Source organism: Lissotriton helveticus, chromosome 8 (genome assembly GCF_964261635.1).
Source record: "Lissotriton helveticus chromosome 8, aLisHel1.1, whole genome shotgun sequence".
Taxonomy (NCBI): domain Eukaryota; kingdom Metazoa; phylum Chordata; class Amphibia; order Caudata; family Salamandridae; genus Lissotriton; species Lissotriton helveticus.
Genome location: NC_136069.1, coordinates 606,532,191 through 606,544,655, shown reverse-complemented (window position 1 = coordinate 606,544,655; position 12,465 = coordinate 606,532,191). Strand labels below are relative to the sequence as shown.

The 12,465-nt window shown below is 44.7% G+C and overlaps 1 protein-coding gene across 4 annotated transcripts in view; it reads left to right on the top strand.

Annotated features, from left to right (window-relative positions):
* The window catches only part of TBC1D4 (TBC1 domain family member 4), a 656,292-nt gene that overhangs the window by 586,842 nt on the left and 56,985 nt on the right, over positions 1 to 12,465 (top strand). For all 4 annotated transcript variants that reach the window (XM_078657429.1, XM_078657428.1, XM_078657430.1 and 1 more), the window contains 2 exons: positions 3,410 to 3,559; positions 12,208 to 12,366. In XM_078657429.1, the coding sequence (XP_078513555.1) occupies positions 3,410 to 3,559; positions 12,208 to 12,366 (309 nt within the window). The remainder of the gene's footprint in view (positions 1 to 3,409; positions 3,560 to 12,207; positions 12,367 to 12,465) is intronic.

Genomic DNA, 12,465 nt, shown 5'->3' with positions numbered 1-12,465 from the left:
CTTTTCACCATCCTATCTCACGGCATCTGAGGCAACTACTCTGGCTCCCTGTGGCAAAAAGGATTAAGTTAAAGGCCCTGACCTTGGTGTTTGGAGCCCTTGAAGGCAAGGGCCTTCAATAGATTTTTAGTGGCATCATCAGTGATCAGTGCAGTTTATTTGTCTATCATTTCCTGTTCAAAACATTGTGTGTTTTCTCACTTTACTATTCATCAACTGCTGATCTTCTGTTCTGGGAAGCAGGAGAGAACATGATAAATGTGATTTCTGTGGCTGTGTTCCAATCAGCGTGATCCTTGTCGTGACCTTGGAAGCATGGCAGACAGCTGCTGAAGAGAAGACATAACACGAGTCAAACTATCATCGCCTTGTTGTTGATGGGCACTTGCATGCCCATGCCTGTGAACATTTGTCTTATTTTTTCCCCAGCAGTATGTTGTTTCTAAGGCATTTGAACCCAAACCTTGCCAGACCACACTTTAATAACTGGCATCAGCATTTGCAATTTCCCTCATTAGAAAACAAAGGAAATTAGCAGCTATTGTGGCTGCGATGGTAAAGGCTGTTTTGCCTAGGTTTGTTGCAATGTGCTCTTATGTTATTGGAGGATTTATTTATACAATGTGCTTGACTTATGCCTAGTGGCAAAGTGCTTCCATATTAGAAGTGTTTTTACTAATAGTTGCCCTGAGGGCACTTTTTTGATATTTCATTGACTAGAACACTGCACCCACGCTCACCAAATGAGTGTTTCCATTTCAAAATTTGCACTTCTGAATTATCAATAAGCAACATTACCATCAATTTGCACACTTTGAACCGTGTCCAATTTGCATTGTAATTGTTGATTAGAGGATACCTGTAATCCCTAAATAAAAGGCTAGGTCTGGCCCGTTCACCTCGGGTGCATTTTTAAGAGAAGGCACCAAAGGAATGTAGGCCGCGCTACCTCTGTTCCCATTACCTTTGTTAGGCGGTTGGGCAACTTGACATAATCAGTGATCTAGAGAACCACCGACTGGTCCAGTAGTGTAAATTACACGAGCACAGACATTATGTTGAGCGGTTATGTGCTCTGTTAATTTCAGTATGGAGATTTTTGACCCATGACAAGGCTAGAAGCCTGACCTGCAAACCTTGAGTTGTCCATTGTTCTTCATGTTACTATTTCCATTACTTTCCAAACGCAGGGCATACCGAATATATACTCGTTGGTGTAGACCTGCGTTTGTGTGGTTTCTAGGGATGTGATTTCAAAGATGCTTGTATGAGCTTCTTCAGGATATAGCTGAATTATAGTGATTTAATTGCTGTATTTAGGAAGCTAGGATGAGCAGGCTTAGGTTTGTTACACATGCTGCAGATGTTGTTTTGTGCTGCAAAACCTTCAATCATGCTTCCCCAAAGTCAACGGAAATCTAATTGATTTCATGTTAAATCAGAACATATTTATTTTATCAAAAAAGATGTCAGATTCTTAAAGTGTGTTTAAAAAAGGAAGTTGTGGGCAATGCTGCTTGTATATATGATATTGCTCGAGAAAATCTAACAGAAAATTAATATTTAGCAAAAATAGTAACCTTTTTGTTTCCGGTGCTTTAATAGTTTAATGATGGATATGGTTAAAAAAGATATGGGCATTATTCACAGACAAATCAAAACACGAAGGAACCACTCTTTGGAACCAATCCGATTGCACAGCACAATCCTCAAAATTATGAATCCAATAAATCGAATTCTCAATTATACTTCTTTCTTTGTACTCCTCCTCCTCACCTTTTAAAAAATGGACATACATTTTATTTCACATTGCATCATTATATATTTAAAAATAAATATTATTTTATAACATAATTTACTAGAAGTTTTAAGTAAAAATAAAACTTCAGAATTTTTTTGCTTGAATAAATAAATTAAAATTACTTCTATAGCTACATTTTAGTAATTTCTTTAATACACATTATAAATAAAACAAAAAGAAATATTTGACTGTAGTTGGGATTTTTTAAAATACATTTTTATGTAAATATACATTATATTAAAATAAATTATTTTTAATACACATAAGACAATAGTGCTGTAACATTTTATTTTACTTGTTTTAGGTTTAAAAAGTACTAAATAATTTTATATTAATATTCCTCATTAAAACATTGTTACCAAAGTTTTTAAAAGTTTGATACAATTATTAGGGCTTTTCCCTATACTTTACCAAAGGGCGAGGTATGGCGCAGCGGCCAGGGTGGCTGACTCTGGAGCACGGTGCTCACGGTTCGATCCCCGGCACCAGCGGCAGCTCAGTCCAGCACCATGTGACTCTAGGTAATAGCTCACTTAATCTTCCCGATGGTCCTTAGCGCCTTGAGACCCTTAGTGGCGATTAGTTCACGCTTAACAAATACCGGGATATAGGGAGATATCCACTCTGGTGGCAGAGACCTCTGCCTATGTGTGAAAAGCTACTAGCAGTAACAATACATTTGTGAATTTGGCTCAATCCTTTGGTTTCAGTGGGTGAGGGACATTTAGATGTACACTTTGGAGTAACTTTACATTCAGAATTGGCGAATAGCCAAAATAGAAAACTTATTACAAAGTGTAAGAGTAAATTTACATGTGAGCAAATCTACAAGTGTAAATGTGCCTTTGTGAATAGGGCCAATGTGTCTGTAAATGGTATATATAACACATCACTTGTAACCAAGATTGGACATAATCTTCTCATTGTAGAGTTAAACTCATTGAGATTTCTATTAAGGAGAAGCACTTGAGTCATTCATTCACGAACAGTTTTTACTCCTGCCTATTCTGCTCCACCACCGTTCTCTCACCTCCACTCATCAGCCGTCTACCTACTTAGCTGTGAGTGGTGGATGAAGCTGCTAGTGCTCAGCAGCTGTGGGAATGTGTAGATGGCTGGAGTTCTGAGAGCAGGACCATTTAAAACAGTCCTTCCTGCTCCTCCCTGAGATTTGTTCACAGTGCTGCGATGCAGAGTTTAGCCATTGAGCTTGCAGCCTGCTTGGTAATCCGCTAGTTTACCAGCTGGCTGGTCTAGCACTGGATCTCATAATCTGGGTAGTAATGGACGGATGTCCTTCCCTCTGTGCTGCTACTATCTGTTGTGTTAGTAGTGTCATAATGGGGAGGCCCCTATTCCTTGAACCTCATAACTGAATTGCTCTTTTAAGCTGCCCAATTTCACAACTGGAGGTTTTGATGCATGGCATCACTCAGAGTATGTAAAAGAGCAACTGACATTACTGAAATATTGAAATGTTTTGTATTAATATTTGTTCACCAACATTTATGCAAAGGGATCCGTGGAAATGTGAGGTGATCCATATGTGGAGGCATTGTGGCCGAAAAATTTGTCAAAATAACATACTATTTTATGGTTCTGTTCCAGCAAGCAGAGATGAACTTCAATCCAAAAAAGCGAAATTGGTCTATGAAGAGATTTGTCAAAAAGACGTTTCAACTCTCTGGGATAAGAAATTGAACTGCCGGACCAAGATAAAGTGTGACATGGAAGAAGTTCTTGCCAGCCTAAAAGAAGGTGTGCATGCTTTCTCTCCTAAGCCTGTCCTGTCTTATATTTTGTCTTGTGGGTGTGTAATGTTATATATCTTTTTAAATAAGGTGATACAACTTTAATGTCTACTTCCACGCATGACAAACATATGCACCAAAATACGGGTATACGAGAATAGACCGTCAGGCAAATTATTTTATTTGATAATATGACCAGTCGAATTTGTAAGTTAAAGCTAAGGTGATGTTAGGAGAACTGCAGGTCCCTATCAGTGGTCAGAAAGTCATTTTCATCAAAGAATTGTCAAGATTCGACAAATCACAGTAGTGGTGATAATGTAGATGATGAATCCTTACAGTATTAAAATAAACACCGCTAAACATAAAAATATTTTTAAATGGGTTGCTGGAAGGTTCCTGTTAATAGAAAGTGACAAAATACTTCGAAGGAAGATTTTGGCCCCTTACTTATCAATGTACAGCAGTTTGCATTTGGGACAATGTCTAGTCAATATACTGATGAAGGAATGGGGTTAACTGGAACTATATTATTGTGAGTAAACACCCTCTCCATTTACAGTTTGGAGGACAGCCTATTGCTATGTGCTACCTCTGTTGCGATGCCCCTCTTCAAATCCCAGCAGGCATGCCGGCTAAATGCAGCTCTTTCCTACAAAACTTTGAGATGAAACATAATATTCATTTATTAAAATGGGTGTATGCAGCCAACGGAATTATCACTCGTAGATTTACATGCAACTCTACTTTGACCGAGGTCAAATCTTCACCTACAAATGGAGCACACTGAATATACACTTCATCTCTCGCATCCAAAGTCTCCCTCATTCACATTAGTGCATGTGCACCCATTACGGGTCTTTTCCATCACAGGAAGCGGAAATTGTGCTTTGAAGGATCGGTTTTGACTTCCAGGAATTCATTTTTGTACAATATTAATATTATCATTTGAATGGAGCCTCAATGGTTTGACAGGTTGATGGTTGTACAGGGTCGGACTGGGACAGAAAATAGACCTGGGCACCAAAATAAAAGGGTCCCCTCTTAGTGAATTAGAATGTTAAAAAAGTGGCCCATGTTTGCAAGTTGTGGCACTTTTGAACATGGAAAGACATGTTGTATTAGTGTTTTGCATAGTTTTCATCTTGCAGGAGCAATGTTTGTTTTAATATCAGGCAAATCGATAGTAAAACCCGGCCTAGCAGACCAAAAACAGACCCTCAAACAGACACAAAACCTGTCCATACACTGATGTCAGATCATCCCATCGGGCGGGCACTGCCTGATTGCCCCATAGGCCAGTCCCACCCTGTGTTTGTGGTGACCAGAAATTATTCTCTTAGTTTTGTGAGTGATGGCCCTCTCTTTGGATTGTAATTTACGCAGCCATGATTGCAGATGTTGTAGTGGGTAATCCTGACAACCAGCAATCGTTCAGTTATGTTAAAAATAATAGCTAGAAGGAAGACTAGTCAGTATTTCCGATGTGGAAGGTTTCTAATCTTGAGTATAGTTATGATTAATGTACACGGCTTCATTCTTCAGTGGAGGATTTCCTCTGCATTGGTGTGACTAATGTATATTTGAAGTATGATAAATAGTTGCCAGTGAGTAAGAGCCTGCTGAATATTTGAGAGTCTATTCCTTAACTTGATGACTGTAGGCCGGCGCCTGAATTTTTTTCTGTTTATGATGCTGGAATGGGGAAGCTGGAGTGAATGGTAAAACCTGGCTTTTGGACAGATGACTAGATTGCTGATTTTTAACTGATAAACAAGGTCATTGTTTCTAGAGACGGACCTTGACTAGTTGAGACTTAATCTGTCGACAGAAACCTATGCTTTTAAAAACATTTAAGGTGGCTGTGGGAAGAGTGGTGAAGAGACTTTTTGCCTTTACAATAAGATCACCCACAATGACCTCTTTTGGTAAGAATGTATTTCGTCAGTAAATATGATTAGCTCGAGTCCGGGTGACCGCCCGGACTCGTTCCTGACCGGTTGCTCCCTCCTCGCTCCTCTCCCATTACTCCTGCTGCCTGCCTGCCCTGGTGATCATCGCAGCCCTCACAGAACTATACGGTATCGCCTGCGATCAGCTGCATTAGCGTAGTGTCATTTCAGAAGCTGCTTATAATTACGTAGGCTCCGCAATTTATCAGACCGACTCTCATAGCGCTTGAAATTGTAGCGCCGCCCGCCCTGCGTTATATTTGAGTGTGTTTGCTCTCTTCTACCAGCAACTGCATTACACCGATTTCTCTCTCTGTGACTCAGGCTATTTACTGCCCCTGCCTCGCCTCCCCTTTGACCTCCATTTTGTATTCCGTGTTGTTGTTTCCAGGCTCGCCCCTCCTCCCCGCTACCGCCTCCCAGCTGCTGACCCTCCCACCCACGTTCACAGAGCTCGCCACCCCCTCACTACCCTTGTGACCGCCCGGACTCGTTCCTGACCGGTTGCTCCCTCCTCGCTCCTCTCCCATTACTCCTGCTGCCTGCCTGCCCTGGTGATCATCGCAGCCCTCACAGAACTATACGGTATCGCCTGCGATCAGCTGCATTAGCGTAGTGTCATTTCAGAAGCTGCTTATAATTACGTAGGCTCCGCAATTTATCAGACCGACTCTCATAGCGCTTGAAATTGTAGCGCCGCCCGCCCTGAGTTATATTTGAGTGTGTTTGCTCTCTTCTACCAGCAACTGCATTACACCGATTTCTCTCTCTGTGACTCAGGCTATTTACTGCCCCTGCCTCGCCTCCCCTTTGACCTCCATTTTGTATTCCGTGTTGTTGTTTCCAGGCTCGCCCCTCCTCCCTGCTACCGCCTCCCAGCTGCTGACCCTCCCACGCTCCGCCCCCTCCACCATCCTTTAAATGTCAGATGTCCCAACGCGCAGCGTCCACGCGCTTCGGCCGCGCCGAAGGTGCGCCAAAGGTAAGCCCGTCTACGCCCGTCCGCGCCTGGACCGCGCCCAGCGCCAGACCCCCTAGCCCCCGCATTGCCCAGCCCTCCCGCATTAACTACGATGCCACCACCCTCCTAGCCCTTAACCCCGGCCGCTCCCCCAACTGCGTCCAAGCCGCTCCTGGACACACCCATGGACCTTTCTCATGCTACTCCTGCAAATTCATCGGCACCGTCAACAACTCCGCTAAGATCACACCACAGATTCCCGACCCCAACCACCTACAATGCATCTTGCTCAACACCCGATCGGTCCACAGGCACACCATTGACCTATGGAATCTACTAGACACCATCTCTCCGGACATCGCCTTCCTAACAGAAACATGGATGAACGCCTCCTCCGCCCCAGACATCACCATTGCCATCCCTGAAGATTATAAGATCACACGCAAGGACCGTACCGGCCACACTGGAGGAGGAATCGCTATCGTCCATAAAAAATCAATCCGCATCACAACCAGCTCTGACGCCAACCTCGCCAACTCCGAACACCTTCACTTCCAGATCCACACCGACCCCAAGACCACACTCAGAGGCACCCTCCTTTACAGACCACCAGGACCCCGCGCAAAATTCAGTGAAGACATCACAGACTTCATCACTCCACATGCGCTCCCCTCCAAAGATTACATCCTTCTGGGAGACCTCAACTTTCACCTTGAAAAGATCAACGACCGCAACACCACCACCCTCTTGGACAACCTCGCCAACCTCGGACTTAAACAACTGGTCACTTCCCCCACCCACATCGCAGGTCACACACTCGACCCCATCTTCACCTCCAGCAATCATGTCTCCTTCAGCCACACTACGGATCTCCTCTGGACTGACCACAGCTGCGTTCACTTCACCTACAACAAGCCGAAACCCATCAACCACCTCCAACCAACTCTGCAAAGAAACTGGAACAAAATCACCATCGACCAGATCTCCTCATCGCTCCTTCTAAACACCCCAGCCCACTCTTCTAACCCAAACCAAGCCGCCGCCAACTTCACCCTATGGTTATCCAACACCGCCGACACCTTAGCACCATTGAAAAAACGTCAAAGCAAACCTGGCAGCAAGAAGGCCTCATGGTTCAACGATGATCTTAAGAAGTCCAAGAAACTCTGCCGCTCCCTTGAAAAGGCCTGGAAAAAAGACCCATCCACCAGCACCAAGGACGCCTTCAAAAACGCCACCCGCACACACCACCAACTAATCCGAAAGGCCAAGAAAACAGCATTCAAGGATCGACTCGACAACAACGCCAACAACAGCAAGGAACTTTTCAACATCGTCAAGGAATTTACCAATCCCTCGGCCAACTCCAACGACATCACCCCCTCTCAAGCCATTTGCGACTCCCTAGCCTCATTCTTCCACAACAAAATTGCAGACATCCACAACAGCTTCGACAACCAACCCGGAGACCAACCCACCCAACCATATGCTGAACATTCTCCCCCCTTGAACACCCTTATCGACTGGAACCCAATCTCCACTGAGGACACCATCCGCCTGATGAACTCCATCCACTCAGGATCCCCCACAGACCCATGTCCTCACCACATCTTCAACAAAGCAGACTCCGTCATAGCACCGCACCTCCGAGACGTCATCAACTGCTCCTTCAACTCCGCCACCTTCCCGGAAAGCTGGAAACACGCTGAACTCACCGCCCTTCTGAAAAAACCCACAGCGGACCCCACCGAACTCAAAAATTACCGCCCCATTTCGCTCCTTCCATTCCCGGCCAAAGTTATCGAGAAAGCTGTCAACAACCAGCTCGCCGCTTTCCTCGAAGCCAACAAATCCCTCGACTCCTCACAATCTGGCTTCCGAGCAAAACACAGCACTGAGACCGCCCTTATCGCAGCAACAGACGACATTCGAACTCTACTGGACAATGGAGACACAGTCGCCCTCATCCTCCTCGACCTCTCTGCAGCCTTCGACACAGTCTGCCACAGCACCCTTTTACAACGCCTCAGAAACATCGGAATACAAGGAAAAGCACTTGAATGGATCACCTCGTTCCTCACCGGAAGAACCCAGAGAGTCCGCCTTCCACCATTCAAGTCCGAGGCCACTGAAGTCATCTGTGGCGTACCACAAGGATCCTCACTCAGTCCCACCCTCTTCAACGTATACATGAGCCCCCTCGCGGCCATCGCCCGCCAACACAACCTCAACATCATCTCTTACGCGGATGACACTCAACTGATCCTGTCTCTCACCAATGACCCCAGCACCGCCAAAACTAACCTACACGAAGGAATGAAAGAAGTTGCCGAATGGATGAAACACAGCCGTCTGAAGCTGAACTCAGATAAAACAGAAGTCCTCATCTTAGGTACATCCCCCTCTGCATGGGACGACTCTTGGTGGCCGGAAGCCCTTGGAAAAGCCCCCATCCCGACAGACCACGCACGGAACCTAGGCGTTATCCTGGATTCTTCACTTTCAATGAACAGACAAGTCAGCGCCGTATCCTCATCCTGCTTCAACATTCTCCGCATGCTCAAAAAAACATTTCGCTGGATCCCCACCGAAACCAGAAAAACAGTCACCCATGCTCTGGTCACGAGCCGACTGGACTACGGAAACACCCTCTACGCAGGTACTACCGCTAAACTCCAGAAGAAACTCCAACGAATCCAAAACGCCTCAGCCAGGATCATATTAGACATCCCGCGCAACGAACACATCTCTGGTCACCTGAAAGACCTCCACTGGCTACCCGTCAATAAGAGGATCACTTTCCGACTGCTAACCCACGCACACAAATCACTCTACGACATCGGACCAGAATGCCTCAACTCACGACTGTCCTTCTACACCCCCTCCCGCCAACTACGTTCTTCCAGCCAAGCCCTCGCCACTGTACCTCGCATCAACAAGACCACCATGGGAGGCAGATCCTTCTCTTACCTGGCTGCTAAAACATGGAACTCACTCCCCACTGACCTTCGCCTTACCCAGAACCACCTAGCATTCAGAAAACAACTGAAAACTTGGATATTTGACAAGTAATCCTCCTCCCCTCCCTAAGCGCCTTGAGACCCTCTGGGTATGTAGTGCGCTATATAAATTCTCTGACTTGACTTGACTTGACTTCTAGAAAGTAGAGCAGCCAATATCTAATTTGGTGTGCGCTGGTAGCCAAGTTAAAAAAAACACACACAAATAGTATTTTTTATTCAACTCCAGCTTAGGGTATTCAACAAAATACAATGTTAACCGACCGCAGAATGCGGGAAGCGTTAGCCTCTTAATTGCTTGTAGAAAAGTCGTTTTTTTTTTCAAATTTGAAAATGCAAATGCCAAACTGGTATTTAGTTCCGCACTGGCAAAAATATGTTGTAAAATACTAATCTTAAACGAGGATTAATTATAGTAGAATGTTGGTATTTGTCGATTTTGTTAACAATACATTGTGTTCAATAATGTTTAGGCCACATGATAGCCTCTGCCTTTGGCAAGATTCCTGTTCTGAGCACGTGAAGGGGTTTAAAAAAAAAGCTGAGATGAAAACTAGAAACAGTGTGATATAGGTTTAATTGAGTATCTAAAAGAAAAACTAATAAACTATTTCATTCATTATTTTTATTGTTGCAGCTGTTCATGTAGGCAGCCATGACAATCAATTGCTCAACAGTAATTATGTACACGTTAGATCACGATATTAACTCTTAGAGAGTGCAATATTAACTCTTAGAGAGTGCAATATAATACTATCTCCAGTGTCCACCAAATAGGCGAGACAGCAAATAGTGATCACTCGTCATCAGCTACAGGGGGTGGAGGCAAACAAACTGAGCAGCAGATAGTTGTAGTACATTGCCTGTCCCTACTCCAGCTGCCACTCCATTGCCTGTCATTACGTCGTCCCAGGGTGAGCAGTGGAGGGAGGGCTAGCCATCTTTTTTTCATTATTTAAGTTACCTTTACTCTTTTTTTATAATGAAAATAACTCTTAACCTTTGCCAATTTTATGTACCTTAATTTGGGTGATGTTTTGACAGGTTGACAGGTCATGTAGTGGTGGTGGTCAAGTTTTGTAGGTCGGTGTGTAGTGGAGGCAGTGTCTTGGGTGTGTCCTCAGCAGACAGAGTTGTAAGTGGTGGCAGTACACTGAAATAATCTCATCTCCCTAGCAGCACTCTCTTTGCCTGCAGCTCCTATGGAAGCTGGAGTACCAGAGCTGACATGAATAATATCTGCTTTTGGTGGCCCACTCTGGACTGTCACTCAGTCAAGTAGTGGTGGATTGGACCTACATATTTTCCTGTCCCGCACAATCTCATATGAGTCGCTCCTCACGCAGCTTCATTATGGGACCTTCCGTCAGTATGCAGGAGAGCTGCAACTACACTACAAAAGGTTTGTTTTTGTTCTGGCGGCCTCTACCGACATCTGTAAATACGTACTTTTTATGAAGGCATCCATTTATATTGAAACTAGTTTAAAACAAACTTAATAAGGCATAGGAAACCAATAGAGATGAGTCTGGACATTAAGATTGTGTTAAGTAGATGTGCTGCAATCGAGAAGTGTGTTTGGGAAGAACTAATGGAGACGGATCACTCACAGTATACCATGTTTAGTGCCATTCTCCTATAAAAGATTACATTTTATTTCTAATGTACAAAAAATGGTCAGCCATTGCATACAATTTTGTAAAACTATTACTATGGTTCATTTTCAAGTGGGTTTTGAAAGTTCAACAATGAGTAATGTTCCTGTATTTATATTAGAGACCCATGTATCTCTTCTGTGAAATGTTAGACAGCAATGGTCTTTTATAGTAACTATGCAGGAAAACCTTCTACTACCTGACCAGTTTCATTTTTTCATAGTCATAAATATCTGGACAACTTCCACAATGACTTGTTTTAAAAAGATGCTTGTGTATGACTATTGCTTTATTTTTGAATTGACATTTGGGGCCTTATTACGAGTACGGCGGTCCATAGGACCGCCGTACTCGTGGTGGTGGTTCAATCACCGCCACACTGTGGGCCCGCCTGCAGTATTATGTGTGGGGCGGTCAGACCGCTGGCTCCACTGAGATCAAGGGTCCCGCTGGTCTGGGGGTCTGCAACCAGCACGAATATGCTGGCGGGGCCACTGCTGTCACCACCAAGCACATTCTGAGTTGCCGTTTCAATGCCTTTTTCATGGCGGTGAGCCCACTATGGAAAAGGTGGCTGAGAGGCAACAAAGGGAGCTCTAACAGTGCCCCCTGCCGCTCCTGGGCCTGGGGGTGCATGGAGGGGGGGCAAAACATGTCCCCCCTGGATTTGCACCCCCACTTCCTGCATGAAGTGGCCTGCATGCAGATGCTTTTACGACGGCAGGCTGCATGTTATGCGCTCCAATGAGCCTAACAGCCCACTGCCGTGAGACCACCGCAACCCCCCCCCCCCCTCCCCCTGACCAGGATATAACTCTTAATCAGTCAGGTAGGCGCACCACAGCTTTGGCAGTCCTCCAGTGGGCGGCATGGTGGTGGCGCCGCTGGAGGACCGCCAAAGTTGTCATAAGGCCCTGAACCTATTGTGACTATACAAATCACTATACCATGAACATTTATTTGTTACTGGAGTCTGCTACTTCCATTATCATCATGTTCTTTAGACATGACCATGCCCTGATGCTGTGATATTTTACTGTGTGTTTTCTTTCTGTCCCACCTTCCAGGAGTACCAAAAAGCCGTCGGGGAGAAGTATGGCAGTTCCTAGCTATGCAGTACCGCCTTCGACACAGACTGTCAAACAAGCAGTCCCCGCCTGACATTTCCTACAAGGAGCTGCTGAAGCAGTTGACAGCTCAGCAACATGCTATCCTTGTAGATCTTGGTATGTCTTGACCTATGCTTCACAGACTTCTTGTGCTATGTGATGAAGTGCTGAACCTTATTGTTACTTGGCGATGAAAAAAAATTTCAATTGTGTTAG